Source organism: Ambystoma mexicanum, chromosome 1p (assembly GCF_040938575.1).
Source record: "Ambystoma mexicanum isolate Mex_15411 chromosome 1p, UKY_AmexF1_1, whole genome shotgun sequence".
NCBI lineage: Eukaryota > Metazoa > Chordata > Amphibia > Caudata > Ambystomatidae > Ambystoma > Ambystoma mexicanum.
Genome location: NC_090921.1, coordinates 1202835962 through 1202862773, shown reverse-complemented (window position 1 = coordinate 1202862773; position 26812 = coordinate 1202835962). Strand labels below are relative to the sequence as shown.

Below are 26812 nucleotides of genomic sequence, written 5' to 3'. Positions count from 1 at the left end.
AATTACCTCTGTCTTTTGACAGATACCCACTTGCGTTGCCTTTGTCACTCCCACTGCCTATCTAACACCTTGGGCTCTTTTCCACTGCACTCTACTCTTGGTTTGTCCCCCTCCTTTTGTTCTCTGGTATTAGTACCACCTTCTTCTCCTCTCAGGGCTTGCTCTTTCCACTGATAATACTAACTTATTTGTCTACATTCCAGGTTATACTTCCTCCTTCCTTCATTCTGATGTTATTGCCGCCTTTCGCTCCACTCGAGGGTTTTCCTCCTCCCATCTCTCTCCTTCTTCAGCTCTGACCAGCTCATCCTCCTCGTATGATGCCCACGCTCCAGTCGGCTCTTCTCCTTCCGCGTCCTGGTCTTCTCTCCCTGTATAGTAACCAGCTTTCTCAGAATGTGAGCTTCCTGCCCCTGTAACCAACATTGTCAGACTCGACCAGTTGGATTTCATAGGGCTTTCACTCCTCCCCGTGTCTCTAGGTCTTGGTCCTCATCCCCAGCGATACCGCAGCTACCTACTGAGGGCACGATGGCGGCATTGACTGGGTCGGCGCCGTGTCCGTCCAACTCGGATGTCCACGCTTTACCATCGTACCAGCCCACAGCGCCGTCGGCACCTGTGTCGACGTCAAAGCCTTTGGCGCTCACGACGTTGAGGTTGTCGATGCGCTCTGCGTCAAAGACTTTGGCGCTATCAGCGCCTTCGTGGATTTTTTCTCGAAAGTTGCCTTTGGAGTACCCAGATATCGTGGATCCTCCGAGGAAGGCTACTGGGAAGTCTGTGCGGCCAGTTTTGGCCTCCAGGCCCTCTTCTGTCTCCAGGCTTGGGTTTCAGCCCCCTCTGGATGACATTTATGAAGAGGAGGAAAGGTCTGGGTTTGAGGACCCGGATGAGCTTGATGAAGCTCTACTTTTTTCTGATGAGTCAGTTGAAGGAGTTGCGGCAGACCCTCCATGATGCCAGTGGGTTGGACACTTCTCAGGAAGTGGAATTCGGTAGGCCTGAGCCTGGGGCTCATGCTAAGTCTTCATACAGGAGGCTCATGGCGAGGGTCTCGGAGTATCTGAGCTGGTCCAGTCCTACTGAAGACGTTGTGCAGGATGATCTAATGGACATTTTAGATTAAGGTCCGTCCTCTGACCCTGTTTTGCCATTTCATCTTACCTTGCAGAAAAGGGTGGCAGCTGCTTGGCAGTCCTCCGAATCTCTTCCGGCTGTTAATAAAGTCTTTGACCAAGAAATACTGGCCTTCCGTTAGCGACCGCAGCTATTTATCTACTCACCCCACTCCCGAGAGTTTGGTGGTTCAGGCAGCTACGGTCACCCCTCTGGATAGGGATGACAAGCGCTTCGACGGTTGGGCCCGGAAAGGTATTTTCTGCTGGCAGCATGGCCTTGAAATCGGCCAACTCCACGTGTGCCTTGGCAAGGTTTTTACACACACTGTGGAATTGTTTATTTGGCGGCTGAGCATATTCCCGAGGGGGAAGAAAGGGATGGGTTCCTTGCTCTCGTGCAGGGCGGCAAGGATGCCATGTGCAAATCCCTTCAGTCGGGTTTGGATACGGCCGACGGTGTTAGTCGATCCATGGTTGTGAGCACCGTTATACGCAGATTTGCGTGGTTGCGGAAGTCTGGGTTTGCTCCGGATGTGCAGGCCCGTCTTCTGAATATGCCCTTCGATGGCGCACGTTTATTTGGCAGCAAGGCTGACGAGACCCTTGAGAGGTTGCAGACCCCAAAAGCTGTGGCAAAGTCTTTAAGCGCCGCAGTGCGTCAACCTCTCCCTTTTCGTCCTAAGGGACAGCAGTGGAGGGGAGGTTCTTTTCATTACTACTACTCCTTTGGTAGAACGAGAGGGGCCGCCAGTCAAAGGGGCCAGCGAAAAAGTACCTGTGGTGGTTGGGGAGATCGTGATGCCAAAGCCACTCGGGCAGCTGCCTCTTTGCCTTTAGGCACTGCCGGAGCCGCTTCCAAAAAGTCATGAGGCCATGTCCCATGGTTCGCCGGTTGGGGGCAGACTGTCTCAGCATCTCGAAGAGTGGCGAGCCATTACTTCAGATGCGTGGGTTCTGGATACTATAGCCCACGGCTACTGCCTTCTCTTCCTTCAGCGGCCTCACGACAATCCACTGGGGAAACTCTCTTTGAAGCTTCCGGATCCGTTCCCTGCGCAGGAGATCTTGTCCCTGCTGGAGAAAGGCGCTATAGAACTGGTGCTGTAGCGGAGAGGAACATGGGATGGTATTTCCCTTATTTTTTTATCCCAAAGAAAGACGGGGGATCGAGACCTATCATGGACTTGCGTTGGTTGGATGGTCACTCTTTCTCAAGTCCTCCAGGCACTTCAACTTCAGGATTGGTTGGTGTCTCTGGACCTCAAGGATGCTTACTTTCATGTGCCGATCCATCCAGCGTACAGAAAGTACCTGAGGTTTGCGGCTAGCGACTCGCACTTTGTTTCGGGTCCTGCTGTTCGGATTGACCTCCGCTCGAGGGTCTTCACCAAGCTAATGGTGGTGGTAGCGTACCTCAGGCGAGGGGGGGATTCACGTCTACCCCTACCTGGACGACTGGCTGATCCAGGCGCGCTCTCCCGAGCAAGTGTTGGATCACCTCGGTCTAACCTGCCGCACCCTCCACAGGCTGGGCTTCACCATGAATTTCAAGAAGTCGCATCTGACACCTTCCCAACAGCTCCAGTACATCGCGGCTATGTTAGAAATGTCTGGGGATGTGTTCACCTCCCAAGGTAAGGGCTCATCACACTGTGCAGATGGTGGACAAGTTTCAACATGCCCAGAGTCTCCCAGCTTTCAAATTCTTAAGGTTGCTCGGTGTCATGGCATCCTGCATTTTTCTGGTGCCAGAGGCCAGACTGCGGCTGAGATCCCTGCAGTGGGTCCTCAAGATGCAGTGGTCATAGTTCTACGGCAAGATGTCGGATCCCGTTCAGATTCCACTCTGTCTCCTAGGATCTTCTGTGGTGGGTCAATGAAGGGAACCTGATGTTGGGGGGGGACCGTTTTCGCAACCGTGGCCGGAGGTGACTGTAGTGACGGATGCTTCCCTCACAGGATGGAGTGCTCATGCCAACGAGTTGACAGCCAGCGGTCGTTTGTATCCGTTGGAGTCCAAACGCCACATCAATCTGTTAGAGCTGAGGGCCATCAGGCTAGCTCTGAAGGCTTTTCTGCCTTTTGTTTGGGGGAAGAGTGTTCAGATCATGACGGACAACACAGTGGCCAAGCATTACCTCAACAAAAAAGGGGGGGTATGTTCACTCCCATTGTGCAGAGAGGCAATGCAGCTCTGGTTCTGCGCCATCCAGCAGGAAATTTCAGTCTCAGCAGTTCATCTGGTCGGAGATGAAAATGTGGCAGCGGACGCTCTGAGCAGGCAGAGCACTGGCTCTCACACGTGCAAGTTGGCTCAGGAAGTCCTTCAGGAGATATTCGCCCTTTGGGGAACCCCGCATGTGGATCTTTTTGCCACCAGTGTCAAGCGGAAGTGCGAGAGATTCTGCTCAATGGAATTTCCTCCAAGAGGAGCCTTAGGAGACGCGTTTGTGGTTGATTGGTCATTCCCACTGTTGTATGCGTTTCCTCCAGGCCCCGTCATTCCTCAAGTGTTGCTGAGGTTCGAGTCCCACATGATCCTCATTGCTCCAGATTGGGCCAGGAGAGCGTGGTACCCGGACCTTCTAGAAATGTCCATCTGTCCTCCACGCTGTCTTCCCTACTGAGAGGATCTGCTCTAGACCGAGGGGGGGAGGAGGATCAGGTTCTCCATCCAGAGGTCAAGAGACTCAACCTTCACGCTTGGTATCTGAAAGGTTGAGGTATAAGGATTGGGACCTTCCGGATGACGTGATGGAGGTGTTGCTTTCAGCCAGGCGGCCTGCAACAAAATCTCTCTACCATTGCCGCAAGTTCTGCGACTGGTGCAGAGATCACAATGTTGATCCTTTTCAGTGCTCCATTCCTATGGTTTTGTCTTTCTTACTTTCTTTGGCCCACAGGGGCCTTCAAGTGGGTTCCAAGGTTACCTGTCGGCGCTGTCTATCTTTAAGCGCCCGTCCGAAGAATGTTCTTACTGTAAGATTCCTTTGATTTCTCCGTTTCTTAAAGGACTGACTAATGTGTTCCCGCCATCCCCTTTCCAGGTGCCGGGTTGGGATTTGAATTTGGTTTTGAAATTTTTCATGGGTGATCCATTTGAACCTTTGCATTCTTGTCCTTTGAGATGACAGTACTTCAAGACTGTGTTCTTGGTTGCGGTTACTTCCGCTCGCAGAGTCTGTGAATTGCAGGCATCTTCATCAAAGCCACCATTTACTGTGTTTCACAAGGACAGGGTTGTACTGCGAGTATGTCCCTCTTTTCTACCTAAGGTAGTATCTGAATATCATTTGAGTCAAAAGGTGGTTCTTCCATCGTTCTACCCTCCTCCTCGTCCTGGTAAGGAAGAGGAGCGACTCCATCAGTTGGATCGTAGGAGAGCTCTGAGCTTTTACATTTCTAGGATGTCCAGGGTCAGAGTGGACGTTCAACTCTTTGTAGGATATGCTGGACACCGTTTTGCCAGGCTGTTACCAAGCAGACCTTGTACAGGTGGATTATCCTCACCATTACGGAGTGTTACCGATTGGCGGGTAAGGACCCTCCTGAAGGGTTGCAAGCTCATTCCACTAGGGGTGTGGCTACTTCCACAACCCTCCAGCGGTGGGTTCCTTTTAGGAACATTTGTGATGCAGCCACACGAGCTTCAATCCACACCTTTGTTAAACATTACTCCATGGATACAATCCATGGTCAGGATATGGCTTTTTGGAAGGCGGGTCTTTATTCCGCACTCTAATTGGGCACTCTAAATTCTTTTCCCTCCTCCATTTACTGTTACTGCTTTGGGAGTCTGTCAAAGATGTGGAATACGTTGGAGGACACAATCCATTCAAAAGAATAAGTTACTTACCAACTGATAACGTTCTTTCGACTGGATGTTCCTCCAACGTATTCCACATCGCCCTCCCAGCCTGCCCCTCCGGAGAATTTCCTGTGCGATTGCATCTTCCTTTTCCGCAAGGCGAAGTGCAGTCAAGCAGGCATGAGACTGGTGCCTGAGGGAAAAAACTTAACTGAGGCTACGGGCGCCGTGCGTCCTATTTATAACATCCAGTGACGTCATCCTTGATGGAGGCCTTCAAGGGACATCGACCCGACGCCATCGACGCAGGACACCTTCTGCCGAAAAAGTTTCCGAAGTGCACAGCTGTGGACATTACATGTCAAAGATGTGGAATACGTTGGAGGAACATCCAGTTGAAAGAACGTTACCAGTTGGTAAGTAACTTGTTCTTCTGGTGGTCCAGGGGCAAGGCATTTTTATTGACTATTTGTTGTTTCAATTGAAAAAATTGGATGTCTGGATTTTAGATGTGCCACAAATTCCTTTGCCTATGTAGTATGTATTATTCTCCAGCATTGGATCTTTCATGGATTCACATGCTTAGAATATTCCCCGTCGTCAGACTGGGACCCCTCGGTACACATATATATAGCCTTTTCCTATAGGAAAACTTCCGACACTTTTGTGTCCTATCCTCGTCCTTTTAGGACCCGCCTACGCATGCTCCGCAGGCCGTCCCAGTATAAGAGGCCCGCCCCCGCGGTTCCCCTTCAGATTTCAACCGTCTCCAAAGTAGTGGGATCTCCTCGTGTTGTCTTACTATTTTGTACTAGGTTGCCTTATTGGATTTCGAGTACGATATGTCCTCTGTATCAGGAAAAGCACTGTTCCGTCCATGCGCGACGTGCGGCTTGAAAAAGGTTTACGAGGGGGACGGACATATGGATTGTATATATTGCCTCCACCCTCACCATTCGGCAGATGCCTGCGACATATGCAAGGGTTTTTCTCAAAAAACCCTCAAAGACCGGAACCGACGCCTTGTGGCATGGCTGAATGAGGGTGCGGGGGCATACCCCCCCTCGGAGGTAGGCTCCACACAGTCGGCGAAAACATCACGCCGCACGGCCTCGTCGGAACCAGCGGCGAAGAAATCTAGACCGTCGGAAAAAGAGTCGTCTGGAACTCACTCCACTACAGACTCCTCGTCAAAGAAATCATCCTCATCAAAAAAGCATGAGAAGGAAAGGAAATCCTCCTCTGGCGATCATCACAGATCGACCATGAGTCGAGAGTCGAGTAAAAGCGGGCACAGTGTGGAGAAGGCGGGACCGCCAAAACCACCTGCGAAGCCTGCGTCGTCGACGGCGATCCAGTCACCGGCCGCCTTCCCGCCACTAGCGCAAGGGGCATCCTCCGTCCCGTCGATGAGAGCCTCGTTGACGGGGGTCGTACAGGAGGCCTGGAGGCCTGAAGTCTTCGACCCTACCCCCCCAGAGGCTTTGCTACAAGAGCAAGCTATGTTGCTGTCCTCGGAGGACGAGAGCGAGAGAGTGGCTGGCCCAGCAGACCTAGGGCTACGAGCGGCTGCTAAGTCGTCGATGAGGGCATCCGTTACACCGGTATCTGCCCCTCTCCTCAATCCTCAATCGGTTTTGTCGTTGGATATTCTGTCCTCGCTTCAGTCCTTGCTATGGTCGTTGGACCAGCGACTTCCCCAGGCCAGCCTGCCACAGTCACCCGTCGACGAGCCGGGCCCGTCCCGTCAACCGCCGCACCCACGCACGCCAATCTCAACACTGGCGCAGGAGGAAGGTGAGCTGCCAGATTCGGAGTCGGACAGGGGAGCCATGTCAGAGGTCTCTTTATCCCCCTCCAGGGATCCTACCTGGGAGTCAGAAGCGGAGTTAGAAAACCCCAGAAGCCCAGCTCACCCGTCCCCTCCGGACGACATTGCGTCATTCCATTCGATGATGGAGAAGGCATGCAAAGAATTTGGTCTGTCCCAGGAAGAACAGAAAAAGGACTGTTTTTTGTTCGACCACATGGGCAAGAGAAGGAGGTCGGTGTTCTCGATACCGATACTTGACCATGTATGGAAAGAGGGGTTGCAGACAATGAGACACCCATTCTCAGAACCAGCAGTGAAAGGACGCCTAGAAAAAAAGTTTAAGGCTCCAGAGTCTACACCCAAGTGTCTATCCTCTCAACCAACACCAGACTCGGTGGTGTCGGCGGCGGCAGCGAGGAAGGCAAAGGCACAGCACAAGTGCACGACTCCACCCGAGAATGAAGCGAGACGCCAAGATGCCTTTGGCAAGAAAGTGCTCTCCGTGGGAGCGACCACAGTAAAGGCAGCAAACTCTCTGGCAATTGTAGCCAGATACGATAGGGAGATGTGGCACAGGCTGGCTCCGCTGCTTGACCATCTTCCGGAACAACAGAGGAAGGCGGCGATGCTACTGGTCCGAGAGGGCGAGGAAGCCTCAAATCACGCAATAAACATCGCGGTGGATCTTGCTGAGTCTGGCTTCAAGCAAGTCAATAATGGGGTCGTATTACGTCGACAGTCATGGCTGAAGTGTACCTACTTCAGACCAGAAGTACAATACAAGGTCTTAGATATGCCCTTTGAGGGAGACCTTTTCGGTGAGAGGGTGGACGAGGCCCTAAAAGGGATGAAAGAAGATTCGGACACGGCACGGTCTTTGGGTGCCCTCCAGAGTGGCAGAAGCTACAAGTCTTTTCGCCCCTTTAGAGGGGCTTCAGGTAATTCAAGATTCTCTTCTGGAGACAGATCCTTTGCCAGATCGGCTTACCCCTCCCAGGGATACCGACGTGCCTCACAATCGGCTAACCGTCGACGAAACTTCCAGTCTTCCAGAAAACGACCATCATACCCATCGTCGGCGAGAGACAAACAAACTAAAGATCAGCAGTGACGTTCCACAACCCGTTCTGGGGGAAGAAGTTTCAGCGTATGTCGACGAATGGGAAAGGATAATGACGGACCAATGGGTGTTAGACACTATAAGACAAGGACACTCTCTTCAATTCAAACACAGCCCCCCGCAAATTCCACCTGCGTTCACCGCTCAGTCCCATATGAAGGCACTGCAACAAGAGGTTACACTCATGTTAGCGAAGGGAGTGATAGAATTAGTTTCAACATCACAGAGAGGCCAAGGAGTCTACTCAAGATACTTCGTCGTAAAAAAGCCGAACGGCAAATGGCGTCCCATTCTGGACTTACGCGAGCTCAACAAGTCCTTAAAGAGCCTGAAATTCAAGATGCTCACTCTGCAGGAAGTGATCCGCGCAGTTCAAAAGGGAGATTTCCTGGCGTCCCTGGATTTGCAGGACCCGTATTTCCATATTCCAATGTGTCGGAAACACAGGAAATTCCTACGTTTTGTAATAGGGCAAACCCACTACCAATTCACGGTTCTTCCTTTCGGGCTCAAAACCTCCCCCAGAACGTTCACAAAATGCCTGGCTCCAGTGGCGGCCTGGCTAAGGAAGCAAAGCCACCATGTATACCCATACCTCGACGACTGGCTGGTAAGGGGATCCTCCCCAGCGTCGACCAACACAAGTCTGCAAGCCACCATGCAGCTTCTACAACGGCTAGGATTCGCCATAAACTTCGAGAAATCCTCTCTGCGGCCATCGAGAACGCTGGTATTCTTGGGGGCACAGTTCGAGACTCAGCTAGGGCTGGTGAAACCTTCTCTCGACAGGACCTCGAGACTCATTCAACAGGCGGCCTGGCAACGGCGAAACACCAGGATCTCAGTGAGAAAGTATGTTTCGGTCCTAGGGGCCATGGCATCCTGCATCCATCTGGTGAGAAACTGTCGACTTTTCATGAGGCCAGTCCAAGAATTCCTCGCAGACCGATGGACACAGGCTCAGGGATCGTGGTCGGACAGGATAACCGTCGACGACGACAAGCTACTTCGGACCCTTCAGTTGTGGCAGAGCTCCCACAATCTGAACAAAGGTGTGCCCCTACAGGAGCCGGAGTTCCAGAGCACCATAGTTACGGATGTGTCCCTAACCGGATGGGGAGCGCACATGGGTGCTCTCCAAACGCAAGGTCGCTGGTCTCCAACGGAGTCACTCCTACACATAAACGTACTGGAACTCAGAGCGGTACGATGGGCCTTGAAGGCGTTCCTACCACACATCAAGAGGTCCCGGGTGCGGATACTGACCGACAATACAACAGCCATGTTTTATCTGAGGAAACAAGGAGGGACACGATCAATGACTCTCTCCATAGAAGCCCAGAAAACATGGCATTGGGCATCGAAGCACGATATCTCCCTCGTGGCTCATCACCTTCCAGGAGTGAGGAACTGCCAAGCCGACTCCCTCAGCAGAAACATGGCCCAGATACACGAGTGGGAAATGGACACGGGTCACTTGAAGAAAGTGTTCGAGAAATGGGGCCACCCCCCTCTGAACGCCTTCGCGACCAAAGAAAACAAGAAATGCGAGAAATTTGCAAGCGGGTGGCCCCAAGAGGGTTCGGTGGGGGAGGCGTTCTCCTTCCCATGGACGGACATGTTCCTCTATGCTTTTCCCCCGTTTCCCCTCATACGGAAAACAATACAGTGGATATGCAGATACAATTGCCGGGTGATTCTAGTGACACCATACTGGCCGAGGCAACCGTGGTTCTCAGACCTCCTCCATCTTTCGCTGGAACATCCCATAGCGTTTCCGAAAGTCCCGTACCTTCTATCCCGGGACAGAGGCACGGTGTGGCATCACGACCCAGACAGTCTCAACCTTACGTCCTGGCTCCTGACTTCTCGGAATTCGGGGCTTTAGAGAGGAGTGCCAAGAAATTCTGCAGGCGGCTAGAGCCCCTTCCACTAACAAATCCTACTCCTATAAGTGGCAGAGATTCTGTGAATGGTGTAGAAAACAGCGGGACCTACAACCATTGTTGGTGACACCGGAACAAGTTCTACCTTACCTGCTCCTCTTAGCAAAAAAGGGATTGTCCCCCTCATCGATAAAGGTACACCTGGCAGCCATCTCGAGGTTCACAAGGAAGAGGCAGTCGTCTCCTCTATTCAGTGACAGACTGGTAAAACACTTCATGCGGGGTTTATTTCGAGCCTTTCCGCCAGTGAAACGTTTTCCCCTGGCGTGGAGCCTCAACACAGTGTTGGCAGGTTTGATGAAACCGCCTTTCGAGCCTATGGCCACGTCCGACATGAAATTCATTTTGTGGAAGTTGGCATTCCTGATAGCTATCACATCAGCCAGACGTATCTCGGAACTACAAGCGCTGGTCGTGGACCCGCCCTACCTAAGATTCTTTAAGGACAAGGTAGTCCTGGCGACTAACCCTACGTTCGTCCCTAAGGTTCCGACAGTATATCACAAACACTCATCCGTGGTTCTGCCTACTTTCTTCGCCACTCCATCGTCGGCAGCAGAAAAAACTCTTCATACCCTGGACGTTAAGAGGGCTCTGAAATTCTACCTACATCGCACACAAGACATCAGGGCTACTCGGCAACTGTTCGTCGCATATGGTCCGTCGACGAGAGGTAAAGCAATCTCTAAACAGGGATTGGCCAGATGGGTCTCGTCGACGATTGTTTTTTGTCACTCTATGGCCGGAAGGCCACTGCAAAGACATCCTAGAGCCCATTCTACAAGGTCGATGTCATCCTCAACAGCGTTATGGGCCGGAATTCCGCTGACGGATATATGCCAAGCTGCGGCATGGTCAGTGCCCCACACGTTTACCCGCCACTACTGCCTTGCCAGGCAGCATGCGGATGAGGTGCAGATGGGAAGAGCTGTCCTGCGCCATCTGTTTCAGTAAGGTAAGCTCCACGTTGTGGAGAGTCTGTTTTCTACCTTTGATGACAGTATACTTTCGGTGGGAAAGGTTATATGAGTAAACTTATTACTGCTGCGCATATGTGTTGAGTAGTAGGGTGAGGGTGCGTTACATTGCATTCTCACCACCGTCTCAAGTGTTACTGCTATACAATCTATTCTAAGCATGTGAATCCATGAAAGATCCAATGCTGGAGAAGGGAATAGTTTCTTACCTGTAACTCCATTTCTCCAGCATTGGTATCTTTCATGGATTCACATGCGCCCGCCAAGCCTCCCCGGGACTGCAATGTATGTGATGGATAAGTTTAACCCTTCCTACTTTGGAGGGGCCGAAATCTGAAGGGGAACCACGGGGGCGGGCCTCTTATACTGGGACGGCCTGCGGAGCATGCGTAGGCGGGTCCTAAAAGGACGAGGATAGGACACAAAAGTGTCGGAAGTTTTCCTATAGGAAAAGGCTATATATATGTGTACCGAGGGGTCCCAGTCTGACGACGGGGAATATTCTAAGCATGTGAATCCATGAAAGATACCAATGCTGGAGAAATGGAGTTACAGGTAAGAAACTATTCCCTTATTTTCATGCAGGAATCTTATTCCTACACTATTAGGTGGGCCCCTGGTTTGTATGAAGCTAGTATACTCCCACTTTGGACATCAAATGTGAGGGGTCAGTAATGCAGGGCAGAGAACTGCTTGTGTTTTTCTCAGAATGTAACAGTTCATTAAAAGAAAAAGATGAAAATACATCCTTGCTAAACCTACTCTATTATGGAGTTCTCCACCTAGACTAAAAGCTAAGGGGATCACTCCTAATATAAACCAAACTGGCCCTCACACTAAACAACAAAACCTTCAAAATAAATCATAAACAATATAAATGAGTGAACAACAAGCAACCAGTAATTCGGATGAACCCTATCTGTTCTGGGTGGATCCCTTCCCCAGGATTGTGCAAAGTCAATTTCTACAAATCATTCAAAAGGAAAAGTTTAAGTATTTAACCAGTTTTTGGAAGTTCCAAATGAAACAAAAGTGTACCAAAAAAACCCACTGGTAACAGTTCTTCAGTCTTTAGTTGAAAAGATCCATTTCCAATTCCAGCCAAGGAAATGGCAGCAGTGGTAATCCTGGATGTCTTCCCTCCAAGATTGTTTTGCCAGCGGTCAAAGAATAGATTAGCAACTTCTTCTTCTACAATTCAACAAGTGTTCATAGCCACTGCAGTACATTTGGTATAATTGTCAGGATGCTTCTTCTTGGGTTTTTGCTTTCCTCTTGACAACCCCTTGCCTCCTTCTACTACTGTTAACCTGGAAATAGACTTCTTGGTTCCACAGTATGCCACTACTTCAAACAACTTCAATGTGACATCCAATGGCAGTATTATACACAACCACAGTTCTGGTATTTCTGCTTCACCCTTAAATGTTAGAAAGGTAAGGCATTTTAAAGCCAAGGCACTTCGACCTCTACAGGTAGGCAAGGCACTCTTCTTCCCAATACTCCAAGAAAAGGGCAGCCTATTTGCCTCTTCTGTCTACCTTACTGCCACAAGGATATCCCGCCTCTGCTTCCAGACTGACTTTCTCTCACCTTCAACAGTCTCAACATTACAGGTTATGTGTTCAATCTTCTTACAAGCACTCAGCTCCCTTCCCCAGTTTTGTTCACACATTCTTGATTCCAGTTGCTACCTTGAAGCTGTATTGCCACATTTCCAACTTCAGGTTACAATGTCACACTTGTAACAGAGGACACTGGACCTTTAACAACTTCGCCTGTTAGGTGGATTGATTTTAAAAAAAATTTAAAAAAAGGGTTTCTTCACTCTTCAAAGGGTTCACCTCTTGGCTTGGGTAATGCTTGGTGTTCTTAGTAATACAGCAACTTTTGCATGTAAAGAATGTATTTATTTTATTCATTTATAAAGCGCACAGCTGCCCGTGAGCATTGAGGTACTGTTAGAGTTCAAGTACATGATTCTGCTCAGTTACAGTGTACAAGGGCATGGTTTTGCAAGGTTACAATGGTACATACAGAAATAGTGCAGACTGGACACTTGATATTTGCGTGTTAATAGCCTAAACAAACCACTATGTTTTTAGGACTTTCCTAAAGGCAGGGTGGGAGGGTTCTGCTCTGAGTGCAAGCAGCAGGGAGTTCCGTTGTCTGGCGGCAATGAAGCAGAAGCTGGCAACACCTACTTTGACGCGTTTGACTTTGGGAAGAAATCCTTCTGGGAATACTTTATATATATTTTTCAGTATATCACCTTTGTGGCACTGGCACTCCCCAAAGTCCTGAGGCTCTTAGGTAAGATTATTAGTTTTCTATCCAATTATTCTTATGCTTTTGTTGGCTTCCCCAGTCTTGATATGAAGCACACGTGTACTTTCCACTCTCTGGTTCACAGGACGTGTGTCTATACAATATTTGGATACTGTCAATGACTTCCCCCAGCCTTATTGCTTGCACTCTGCTTTACTTGGGCTGCATGCCGTTCAACTCTTTCAGGCTTTCACGCTCACAGCGACTTCTCCAGCCTTGATAGGCACTATGCACATCCTTCTCACTCCATTTCACCTGGATCTGGTGCTTGTCCCGGTTTTCCACCTCCTCCTGCCGGGAATGACTCTGGCAGTTTTAGATGCCACAAGTTACAGCCCTCACTCTCTTCCTCACTATGGTAGCATTCACTTCCCTCTTCGTGCTCTTCTTCTGAGCATTAACAAACGCTGTGTTTATCTCAGGGACTCAGCTCCTTGCTTTCCCCTGGGTGTCGGCGTATGTTGCTGGGCGCCCAGCCAACCACTTTGCTTTTCTGGTGGCGCGACCACTAGGGCAATCTAGCATCCTGTATATGCACCTTCCCTGACCGGAGCCTCCAACTCGGTCAGCGTAGACAGGTGTGTCCTCCTTCCTTTGCGGATGCTTTCAGATGAAGGTCAGTATTACATGAAGCCAACAGGGTGGAAGGAGGATGCCTAGTCTTTGTTGTTTAAATGTGAGAGCAAACTGTTCTTTCTGGTCCCATATAGGTGGACACGGTAGTCCTTTCAAGGAGTTCCTCATTGGTGTGGGAGTGTGTGTCTCAAAGAGGCGAGTCACTCCCAGTGAGATCCTACTTGCCCAGACCCTTAGGGAGGGTGGTGCCGAGCAGGTTCACCTCCCTAGCCTCACATGGGTGGCTCCCCTCTGGGGAGAATGGATCATTTGCCCATATTCATCACAGCTGGTATGGGTGTCAGTGAGGCTGGAAACAGGAAAAATTAGGAAGGGTACTGATGCTTGATGAATGGGGAAGATTATTTATTTTGACATTTGTATAGCGCGCATCTGGGCGCTGTTCTTGGCTTAAAAGTTACAAGGTTTCACAAAAGTTACAAAAGTAGCATAAACGTTACAATGTTACGCAGAGGTTACAATAAAGAGCATCACAGTTACCAGTTACAAGGTAGCGCAAGGGTTCATGATAAACTGTACAAGGTTTGCAGATAAATGAAGAAGATACCTAGCAGTCGCATGTAAGGGTTCTCGTGTGAATATGGCTGTTACTAGAGATTGGGTTTCTGGTTATTTTAATAGGTCTTGTGTGAAGAGCCATGTTTTCAGGTGTTTGCGGAAGATCCAGAAGTAGGCTTCTGACCTTAAGGTTGCTAGTAGGGTGTTCCAGAGTTTGGCGGCTACCACTGGGAAGCTGCTGCATACCGATTTCTGAAGCTTGAATCGGGGGGTGGAGAGTAAGTGCGAGTGTGCTGAGCGTGTGGGCCTAGTAGATTGGTTAGCGGTGAACTTGTCTGCCAGGTATTTCGGGGCTGACTCATGTATGCATTTGTGTGTCATTGTTAGTGTTTTAAACATGATTTTCTTCTGGACAGTTAGCCAGTGGATGTTCTGTCTAATCATGGAGATGTGAGTCTTTTTAGCAGCTGTCAGGTGATAGGAAAGGCCTGCAAGCAGTGATGAGCTTGGAAGTGTAGGCTGCCGCAGATGCCCTGGCGTTATCTTGTTTAGTTATAGTTAGAGCTGAATCAATATTGCCGTCTATATTGAACGTTTTGAAGGAGTTAGCGTTTGTTAAGACAATGTTGTGAGCCTATGAGAAGGAGTTCTGTTTTTTCATCATTAAGACATAATCGATGTTGGGACATCCAGGCCTGGATGGTTTGATAAATTGTGTTGAGTGATTGAGTCGGAGCCTGAAATGGGTATGAGAATTTGAGTGTCTGCGTAGTTTGTATACGTGATGCACCAGTCATCTAGACGGACGAAAAGTGGTTTTGTGAATATATTAGAGTGTAGGTGAGATGCAAGAACCTTGCGGTACACCGCAGGTTGCTGGGGCTGGTACAGCTGCTGAGCTAGGTGAGAAGACTCTCATAGTTCTGTCTGTGTGGAAGGACTGTATACATTGGATGGCTTTTGGTGAGATGTAGGCTACTGGCGCTAGATGATTATGCAGTATTTTATTATTGACTAGGTCAAACTCTGCATAGAGATCGAGCAAGAGGAGAGCTGCGTTGCCATTATCTTTCAGCTAGTCCATTTGTATTTTTAGGTCAAGTAATGCAATTTCAGTCCCATGCCTTGGTCGGAAGCCGGATTGGCGTAGGCCAAGGAGATTATTGATTTTGAGATGGTTCTGGATCTGGAGATACGCTGCTCTGTCCAGAATTTTGAGTAGGAAGGGCATTGTGGTTATAGGTTGGCAATTAGTTGGAATGTTAGGGTCTAGAATGTATTTTTGTTTAATTTTTTTTTAAGTAGAGGAAGGACCCAGGTGTCTTTAAGGTTGGATGGGACTGTGCTACTTTCAAAAGAGGCATTGATTAGTCTAGTGATGAACGGTGTCAACTCAGGCACACAGTCTTTGATAAGCAAAGCTGGGCAGATGTCCCCTTGGAATCTTGATGGTTTGAGGCTGGATATGATTTTCAAGACTTCCTCATTTGAGATTGTTTTTTTATACGAAAAGCATGCACGTTTCATGATTAGTGTGATTAGGGGTGAAGTTAGGCTAGTTTAAGGTTGATTTTTTTTTGTTGTTGTTTTTTTGCGATTTTTGATTGTATTAGGGGTATTTTATCAAGGAGGGCCTTTTGCATTTCAGTGCACCAACTTTCGTCTTTGAGGCAGATTTTAATTGGTGGCATATAGTTCCTTGGTCCCTGATTTTGTGTTCTAGATTCTCTCATTATATGTGGCACTTTTTGTCTGAAGGATAGCTTGCTTGTAATTTTTTGAGGCAACAGTGAAGGTGGCTTTATTCAGATCGATCAGACATTTTATCCGGTTGGATTCAGCCATTCTTTTTGAGCCGAGCAGGCGTTTTAGGTTTGGGGTGTACCATGTATTAAGGTGGGCTAAAGGTTTAGCTTTACGCAGGGCTAGGGGTGCTACTTCATCAATGACTGCTAGGACAGTTTGGTTGCATTTATCAACCATGGCTGAGGGGTCGTTCATCCGCGGTTCATGGTGTACCGTGATGGGATGAGCAGAGGTAGGATGTTGTTGGCTGTGATGCTTCAGATGTTTCTGGATAAGGCAGCTGGTGCCATGGGTTGGGGGGGTGGGGTGTCTAACCCGGGTTTTTGGTGACATTAAATGTGATGTGATGATCGGACCAAGGGCATTGGGCGTTAGATATTATGTTTGTATTACAGTTGAGGTACGCTAGCCAGTCGAGAATGCAACCTTTGATGTGGGTAGGGTTGTTGATCCGGTGTATGAAGCCTACTGTGGTGATGGTGTTGGCCAGGGCTAAGGCATTATTGTCTTTAGGGTCGTTGAAGCCCATGTTTAGGTCTCCCGGTAGTAACATTTGAGAGCTAGGTTTTGTATTTAAGGAGAGCAAAAGCGCTACATCTTCCTCGAATGAGTATATCGGACCTGGGGGCCTGTAGATAAATTGTGTGTTCAGAGCAGCTGTGGGGGATAAGGCAATTAAAATGGACAGTAGTTCACCTGATGGGAGGGTGAGGTTGGGGATTTCCCTTATGTTGAGGGTGTTCTTGGAAATAATTGCTACTCCACCACCTTCAGTTGTAGGTCTGTCAGTCCTAAAGATGGTGTAATTTTCTAGGACTGTGAGCTAGAGAGCTGGGCCTGCCGCGGCATGGAGACACATTTCAGTAATGGCTAAGAAGTCGAGTTTATTGGCGGTAATGAGGTCAGCGATGTCTAGGGCATGTGCCTGGAGTGACCTGGCATTGATGAGGGCACCCTGGAGTGTGGTTGCTTTCAGGTTGCGGATTTGTGTTCGTATAGGAGAGGAGTCTGACTTTAGTGGTTGCAGCGATGTTTAAAGGTTAGGTTTACTAGGTTTTAAGGTGGGAGCATTCCTAGACTGACTAGCAAGGCCATAGGTCAGTTTGTTCTGAGTATTAGACTTGTATGTGTGGTGACTAGATGACTTAGAGACATAGCAAGGAATTCTGGGGTTTAGATGTGTGTTTCTCCAAGTGGTTGATGGAATAGTTGATGAGGATAGGTGCTTTGTGAGGCTGGTTGTTCGGGTTGCCAGTCTTCTGTTTCAAGTGGCTATCAGTCAAGGTAGGTTGAAGCTAGGTTTGTGCAGGGTGGTTAGGCGCTGGCTAGTTCTGGTCAGCTCTTGGATAGGGTTGGTTAGTTGGTGTGGCAATGGTGGTAGTTTGAAGTCTTGTGTATGAGCTGGGGGTAGGAAGCGTGTAGGTTATGATGCTTGGACTTCTAAGAATACTCCATAGCTGTCAAGCTGTGCGGTTTCAGGCATGGTTGCTTGTAGCGTTGATGCGGCTGACTGTCTACGATGCCCTCGAACATGTGCCTGCAATGAGGAGAATGGGTGTACAACCTGCCGCAACTAGACTAGCTACTAAATAACTAAGCCTGTGACGATACAATCGTTCCAACCCCACAGAATGCTCTGCCCACTATTAACGTGGTGATGGGCAGTGCAAGCACTGAGGTAAATGTCGAGGCAACTGGATGGAATGGCCAAATGGAGGAGGATGCAGGAATATGAGAGCTCCTCCAAACAAGAATTGGCATACTGACATGAGAGAAACAATAGAGGTTAGAATGAAAATATTGATGCAAGGCTGAGGAGGGCCACCAACAGGAGAAGACTGGGTAGGGAGGAAATGGCCAATGAAAAAGGGAGGGCAGAAAAACGGGAACAACCCATAGAAGAGAACCCAGCTGGGGAATCGGGCCAGACAGAAGACCAGAACAGAGGCAGCAAAGTAAGGCAGGGAGGTAGGAGTGGTTATCGGAGGAAGGAGTTTTTGAATCCCTGGATGACAGGTTGCATTGTAATGTGCCTTCTATTAGAGCAGTAGCAGTAGCATTCTTATTCATGTACAAGGCATCCAAATTAGGATGTGTTCCGCTCTGGTGATTGCCATGACAGAAGAAAATAACTTGTGTATGTGTGGAACCTATGCAGTGGTGGTACTATGAACATGCACATACTGGAAAGGTTGTTTGCGCTCATATGACTGAACACCTGGAAAAGGGACATTAATCAGCTCTAAAGCATCAATGTGGGTAGGTCCTTCAGTGCCCTGCTAATTTATCACTTTGCCCTCCCCCAAAGCTCGGAAGGCACACAGTTTTCACAGCTACCAATGGAAAAACTGCAGGATTAGACACGTTGCATGGACTTGAAAGTCAGGTTCCCACGAGGGTTCGCAAGCAGCATAGACCTTCCAATCAATTATTTTGACCACATAAAATCTGGTAGAACAGCCTTGACTTTGCATTCCAGTCCTTCCAGAATGAATAAATGTAGTGTGGTCTTAAAGTGGCAATACTGGGATCATTTATCACAAAATATGAGTATTTTCTTACATTGGCAATACTGGCATATATTGGCAGAGATAGAATACAACAGTCTTCTTATAGTGGCAATACTGGTATTCTCAGGTGCAGCCAACATGATTGTGTTCTAACAGTGACATTAATGGCCTGTTCTGTGACAATCTGCATTAAAAAAAAAGTTGCTTACGTTGCCAAAATACTGGCATATCGTTTGGCTGTAGACATCGAGAAGTGTGCACTACACTGACATTACTCGCATTTCTTTTGGATAAAGACTTCCTGAAATGTACTTGTTGGTGTCCTTCGAGTGTTTTAATCTGTAACCCTACTGAAACGATTTTAACTATGAAATGCACCATTGTAATCCATATTTTGAAAATAAAATGTGGTGTTTTGGACTCTTGATCGGCTTGCCTACTAGCATGCATTAGAGGCATACATTAAGAACCTTAGTGAAAAAAGAAACCAGCCGCCTCAGAATCCTTCACTCATCCATTTTAATTGTGCATTTAGGTTTGCGTTGACCAATAATCAAAAAAAACATGCATTATCAATTATGAATGCTCACCACATTTACAATCAGTGCATCACCTCATCAACTAACCATTTTAAGTCCAGAAAAGTCCATAATACAGGATCTCTGAAAATACTTTCATATATTGCATTGTGTTTAAAATTTGACACGCAGTTGTAAAGCCTCAGAAATATTCTTAAACTTGCTGATTGTCATGTTACTTTCCTTGTACGTCACCATGAGGCCTACACTATTCCCTATGCTCAAATTGTGATTTTTACCGACTCTTTCTACTTTGTCCTCCTTTTTCTTCTGTCTTGAAAAACGAAAGGAATGAGTAGTTGTCCAGCCTTCTTACCTAGATAGTTCCTTCTATTTATTGTCATGGAAATAATGTGCTCTCAAGCTATTTAGCATTGAAATATTTTGACATCAAAACATTTAATGACTTATGCATTTTTAGCATGGCATTTTTATGGGTTCCTGTCCGGAAAATGCTATTTAATCTGCAGTACAGCTTGCCTCTTGGTTATTGGACCTATTTTTTTATTGTTATTTTGCTAGTTAAAGCAGCTCAAGACCTAGCTCAAGAGCAGCAGAGCGCTGTAAATGGGGTTACTCGGCAGCGTTTGGGTTGGCATCTTTTAACTGTAGAGCAGAAGTGTGAGTTGTAGTCTGTGCGTCTATTCGGGTTGGTCCTTGGTCAGGTATTGAAAAAGCCATGCTTTGCAGACAAGCTTTGATTTGAACTGGTTGGTCGATGTCCTGCGCAAGGAGTGTGTGTCCCCAAATATGTGGAGCTTAGCCACCAGGTATGTTGGTGTGCTACTCATGACCGCTTTGCAGATGATAGATGCAGTCTTGAACAGTATCCTGGCCGGAGTGGGAGCCAAGGTTGTTTGCAGATGGGGGTGATTCAGTCCATTTCTGAGCACCCGTTATAAAATGCTCTGCAATGTGGTGGACTGCTTTTAGAGGAGCCAGGTGAGCGGCTAAGAGCCCGATCAGGAGGACGTTTTACCCGTTGATTTGCAAGACCACAAGAGCCTTGTTGTGCCTTCTTTGGTACCCATTTCTGGAAGGCCAGGCTGCTCTCAGTGGTGAAGCCTAATGATTTTGATAAATCCGAGAGTTTCAGAAGGTGAATTTCATTAGGCCATTTTTGGACAAGTTCAGGACTGGATGATAGCTAGGTAATTGTGGAAACAACTGATGTGCTGTGGCCTTTTACACTAATATACAATAGAGTATGGCCTTATATTGGTGGATGCCTTTATCTCGATCTTTAAGGAGTGTGCCCAGTGTCTCCATGTAAAGGTTAATTGGGATTGGTGAGAGGATGGCATGTTGTGGGAGGAGGGGCTCCGCAGGAGACTGGGAGTCATTCAGAAAGGAACATGTTCATCTGGATGGCCTGGTGTCTTCCCTAGAGATAGCAGGTAAAACCAGACAGGACAGTGCCAGAGTATCCCCTCATGTCAGCGAGGAGGGAGAGGCAGATGCAGTGGTCGACTGTGTCAAATGCATTAGAGGGGTCAAGGAGGACGAGGAGGCACAAGTCACCCTTATTCATGATTTGGAGGACATCATCTACCACCTGCATGGTGACTGTCTCGAAGCTACACTTGGGGCAGAACCCCAACTGATTTAGGAGGTGTAGTTAAGCACTTTTTCCAACATTTTGCTGATGAACAAGAGGTTTGTAATGTGCTGGTAGTTGGCCAGGTCACTGGGGTCTTGGTTTGGTATTTCAAAAGAGGTTTTATGAGACCAGTCTTGAGGGTGTGCGGGAATGATACTTCAGTGAGGGAAGAATGAATGATGCTAGTGAGGGTATTAAGCGCCGGCACATCAGTTGTTTAAAGTTGGAGGCTGGGATGATCTTGTCAGAGGAGAGGGTTGGTTGAAAGGAGGCGAGTGTTTTTGGTAGGTCTGGGGAAGAGCGGGGAGAGAATTTGGTCTAGAAGGGAAGTGTGCATGCTGAGGTGTGCTAATGCTGAGGGGGTTGATTTAGTGATTTGTTAGATTTTGTCTATTTATTTGCAATAAAAAAAGTTGTTGATTCAGTCCTATTGTTCCTGAATTGCTGGAGCCGCTGTGTTGGTTGAGGGTTTTGGACAATGCTTTACTACTACAAAGAGGGCTTTACGGCTGTTAGTTTGCAGTGATAGTGGTGAAGTAGTAAGCAGCTTTGGCCTTGGTAATCAGGATTTTCCTGCTGGTGCGAAGAGATTTGAGGTTGGTAAAATCTCCAGGGTTAGTTTTTTGCACCACTGTTTCTCTAGGGCACTGGGCTTGCTGCAGCCAAGTTCAGGGTTGTACCAAGTGGCAGATGGTTTGGTCTTAGCACAGCTTGTTTTTAGAGGGGCATGTGTGCCCACCAGTTTTACAACAGAGTTGTTGAATAATTCTAGATGGACCAAGGCATTGCCTGTGGTGAGGTGGGAAGTCTGAGCAGTTTGCTTCTAGCTTATGGACCAGGAAGGTTTTGAATGAGAAGCTGAGTGAGGGGGCATTTATCCCAAACTCTCTGGGACATAGTCGAGTGGGTAATGGACGGTGGGATGTTGGCTTAGTCAGACCAGTCTGGTAGGATAGGGTCTGTGCAGGTGATGAGGGCGGATGATATAAAAACTATGTTGAGGGTGTTGTCTGTTGTGTGTGTGTGTGTGTGTGGGAGAGCACAATTTGCTCAAGGTCCATGGTTCCTGTCAATGGGAAAATCCTGCTTTGACTATGGTTATTGGTGTTTAACTTGGGGAGGTTAAAATCTCAGAAAAAGACATTAGAAGTGGGGGCTAATTTTACAGAGGAGAGTATGTTGGATATGTTGATGAAGAAAGAGTCGCTCCTGTGAGTTGGTCTGCAGATGAGGTGTAAGGTGATGGATTCCTTGTGAGATAAAAGGAACCAGCAGGTGAGTGATTCGAGCAAGCTTATTCTGAGAGAAGGGATAATGAAGCATGGCCAATCGCTCCTGGCGATGATTTCCACTACACCTCCAACCTTCCTAGGTGGTCGGGATGTTGGATGCAGTAGACTGGGTGTAGGAGGATGTCTAAAATGTTGGGGAACGATGGAGTAAACCATAGTTTTATGATGAAGATGCCTTCAAGGTTGTTGTATGAGATGACGCTGGCAATCTGCAGCGTGAGCGACTGCTGAGTGAGCATTGATCGGTATCAAAGGGCATGTGTGTGTGGTCCATGGGTTTTGGATAGAGGCAACAGCGATCTCGATGAGGTTTGATAGGGTAACTTGCCGGGACTGCCCAAGGTGTTTGGGGATTTGAACCATAGCAATGGTGGGACTAGGCTGTGGAGGGCGGAGACGCATGGTGTTGTATTTGGGCAAATAGTAGTAGTAGCGACTGCTTTGTAGGTGAAATACAGATTAACAGGTCTGGCCCTTGGCCCCATCAGGAACAAACAGGTGAGCTCATTGTCTTTGTCCATCCTTTGCTGAGAACACCTAAGGAGGACTGGAGAAATAGGTGGTGGGCAGAGCGAATGAGTGGCAGGCCCTGGTCACATGACCCTCAACCTCCTTACGGCTGTCTGCTTAGAGCTGCTCATTCGAAACCTTCTCTGTCCATAAGCTAGAAGCAAACTTCTCAGACTTCCCCCCTCACCACCGGGAATGCCTCGGTCCACCTAGAATTAATCAACAAAAAATTCCCCACTAATAACAAGCTGTGCTAAGATTCTTTAAGTAGCTGCCTAGAAGCAGCCTACAGGTTATGATCTCTTGTGTGTCCTGCTCTGGGTACTTTCCAGATTATGTGTTAGGACTGTGGTCCTGGTGGTGGGCGCCTACTCTGAATCTTGTTCTTGGTCCTCGGCCTTCTGGCTATCTTCACTGGGTGACTTTCCTATTCCAGTGACAGTAGTTAAAAAGCTTGGGGTCTATCTCTCTGCTTCTCTGTCCATGGTGTCACAGGTGAGTGCAGCGTGCCAGACTGGCCACTTCTTACTGAGAGTCCTTCGGAAGATCCTGCCCTTTCTTCCTCCTTCTCGTCCCCCTCCAGTTATAGCTTCTCTTATTTCCAGCAGGCTGGACTATTGTAATGCTCTTTACCTGGCCCAGCCCTCAGGCCTAATCCATTGCCTGCAACTGCTGCAGAACCTGGCTGCTCGGACAGCCACAGCTACCCTTTATGGTTCCCACATTAGCCCAGTGCTACGTTCTTTGCACTGGGTCCCAGTGAAACAAAGAATAGTCTTTAAATCACTGTCTTGTTCCCCGCGCATAACTACCAGGCTGGTGCCGATTTCTTGTGGGATAAATTCACTCCTTTTATTTCTGGCCACCCTCTTCGTTCTGTCAAGCAGTGACTGTCTGGTCGTTGTCCTCCTATTTCGCCTTCAAAGAGCGGGCAGTCAAGCCTTTTCGGTGGCCGCTGGTAATTTATGGAATGGTCTCCCTTTTAACTTTGAGGCTTACCACAAACCACCTGCATTTACGTCACTTGTTAAAAACTCTGCTCTTTCATTAGTCCACTAGATTGATGTTGTACTACTGTGAGTATGCCCGCGCCAAGATGCCTTCGGGTGTACGTGCGCGTTATAAATCTAAGTAACACAACATAACTGACATGGATGGCAATACCCTCCTTATGTGTTTGGTCAGACCTTGCATTTTGTCATGCTGCTTGTTACAGAAAAGTAAGCTTCTAATTTGTGCTATTTTCCTCACACTTCTGCATAGTATTTTTAAGATGTGATTTTTTGAGGCAGTTGAAAAGAATATGCAGGTAAATATCAGTCAAATTAGATCAGACAACTCAACCTGTTCCCTTGAAAATTACTGCAAGTCATCTGAAAATTCTGAAATGTCCTATTTTGTGTCTTCCAAATGTTTGTGCAACCATTTATGTGTTAAAGCCTTACATACATGCTGTAAAATAAGCATTACTATAAGCTAAGTAACATCTAAAAGCCATTTTCTGTCTATGCATGTTACAGGTGGAGGAATTGCTTCTACAATTTGGCGGTGTTAATATCCACCATGTCAAGACGGGCTACAAAGAGATATTTGATGCCATTCCATTTCCAGAGAAAGAGAGGTGGGGAAACAAATACTTTGTTTGTGACATTTTTTAATTGAACATAGCCTATTTGGAAATTCTAACATCTGCTTTCTAAGCATATATGTAGATCGGTATCCTCTGAGCCATTCAGGGTGTCTAGGTGGGCCTCCATCTATTGGTAAGAAAATCTGCATAGCACTCCTTTATAGGCTAAGCGATACTGCTGTGCTCTGCTCCTTTTACCAGCACTCCAACAAGCCCCTCTTCCTCTCCCTTCTCACTCTGCCCCCGTTGCTACTCCATCCCATACCCAGCGCCTGATTGGATTGTGTGAGGGGTCATATGACCCGCAACTCCCATAATGCCAATCCGTGCAGGGCAGCTTTGCCAGGCCAACCGGTGAAGGGGAGAGGCTAAGGATGTGTCCTGTCTCCTGTGAGCGTAGCACCCCAGCCGCAGTGACAACCACTCAATCAAGCACTCCTTCAAAACGGTATGGGGCAAACTCCTACTTTGTGCTTCTTTTGCCACCCCAGGTTTAATACCCACATCTGCCATGTTGTGTCCTTATACAGCAAGCATGCTTCTGGATATCCCATTGTAGATGTTATTGCACAACTCCCTATTGTGTTTTGCTTCTAAGTCCTCCAGGGTAAGTGCATAATACCAGATCTCACAGGGTCTTGTTTCTAAGGTTCCCAGGGTAACATGTATCGTATAGTATCCCCCTGTGCTTGCTTCTACGTTTACCAGGGTAAAGAGATTTGCACCACACCCTATTATGATTTGCTTCTAGGTTTCCCAAGATAAATTCTATCACATCCGACTGTGTTTGCTTCTAAGTCTCACAGGGTGAAGTTCATCACGCTGGATCTCACTGTTTTGCTTTTAAGTGTATCATATCCAACTGTGTTTTGCTTCTAGGTTTCCAAGGGTAAAGTGCATCATAACATATCCCAGTCAGGCCTCACAAATTCTTTAACATTCCACTAGTCCTGCAGGTCGAGTAACTTAGTTTCTGATGCTTGTGTATCTACTTAGAATCACATGCTGTGCATATAGTCCAACATCTAGTGGTAATAGCGGAGTATTGCATCCCTTTTTTTGAAGATCAAAAGGGACATCGACATGGACGTGACTGTAACACTTTTCGTGACGTGTAGTGTACCCAAAATCCCTCACATGTTGAGGTCCCACAGATAGTTTTTTTAAGCCTACCTAGTTGGTCGCAAAAATGCAGAGCTCATAAGAGTTTTATATTGCATTCTTAAATTGGCAATAATTCATTGATGTTCGGTGGTTCGCTTTGCCTTCAGTGACTTTCGATGGCTGGTGACGCTTGATCCTGTCTGCAATGTTCTGTCCTGGGCTGCTCAGCGACTGTTTACCACGTGGCCTCATAGTTTCTTCCTTGAGAACGACTTTCTCTTATCCCTTCTCTTCCTTTTCTCTTGATCTGACTGCCGCTTCCCTCTACTATGGACAGGAATCCATTTAAATTTTGCCTGTCCTGCAACAGGAATTTCCCTTGGAAAGACACCCGTCGCCAATGCAATTAGTGTCTCCCTCATGACCACGACAAGCATTCGTGCAAAGCCTGTATGCTCTTTCGACCGAACACTTTGAAAGACAGGCGTACGAAACAGTGGGCGGGGTACGCCATGCAGGCCAAAAGTCTCTCCCCCACCTGTGACAGCGCATCAGATGAATCCGTCGGCACCCGTGGCTCCCATTCAGAGGCCATTGACCTCACTGTGGAGCCCTCGCGCACCCACGTGTCCATCCCCGGCCCCGACAGGCATGCGGCCAGCAGTGCTATGGGGAAATTGCATCCCGGCGACAGGGACACTCCTGCACCCCATGTTTGAAAGCACACAAACCCCCAAACTCCCCGGCGGATCCGTCGAGGAAAGTTTGTACGGCCGCAGGCTTGTCAAAACCTTTGACTGGGCCTGCCGAACTTCGCGGTTCGACACCCTCTGCGTTACCCCATTTGTAACCTACGCACAGCGCTAAATCTACTTCTGTAGCGGGCACTTCTTCTAAATCTTCATCGTCCCAAGGCACATCACTGCTGAAAGACGCGGCAACCCAAAAATGCTGCCACTCAACGATTAGGCTTTGAGGGCTTCAAGATAATGTTTCTGAAGCTAATCTGCTCGTTTTGGACCCCAGGAAGAATACCCTAACCCTCTCTAAGACCCTACCTCAGGACCCAATACCTTTTCCACCTCCAGATCCTTCAGGCACTTTTGAATGGATCAGGAATAGGTTTGAGGCCTGTATTCCAAACACCTGATGGAGGACACCGGAAGACCCACAAATCTGCCGCACGTGAGGTAAGCCAATCAGGGTGCCACAATCTGCAAAGTACGTGCCAGCGATGACATTTACCAATTTTATCTGCAACACTCGCAATCTGCTTTAATTTGATGATTGATTGATTGATGCTACATGTCTCTGCAAAATAGCATCTTGTAATATCATTCTGCGGATGACCATGTTATGAGGCACGCATACGGCAGTGACCATACTGCTCCCTCATTACTGCAGCCGTTGCAAAATTGCGGCCTTATCCAGCTGATCCCCGAGCCGTGCCTGACTTCCTGTGCTTGTCGCGTGTAATCATTGTGTAACCATTGTGATTGGCCCTCCTAGCTTGAAAAGCGGCCCAATTGGAAGCC

General features: G+C 48.0%; 1 protein-coding gene across 6 annotated transcripts in view; it reads left to right on the top strand.

The window, feature by feature from the left end:
• The window catches only part of LOC138451751 (putative methyltransferase DDB_G0268948), a 336692-nt gene that overhangs the window by 151900 nt on the left and 157980 nt on the right, over positions 1-26812 (top strand). For all 6 annotated transcript variants that reach the window (XM_069604928.1, XM_069604930.1, XM_069604927.1 and 3 more), the window contains one exon: positions 24064-24164. In XM_069604928.1, coding sequence (XP_069461029.1) covers positions 24064-24164 — 101 coding nt within the window. The remainder of the gene's footprint in view (positions 1-24063; positions 24165-26812) is intronic.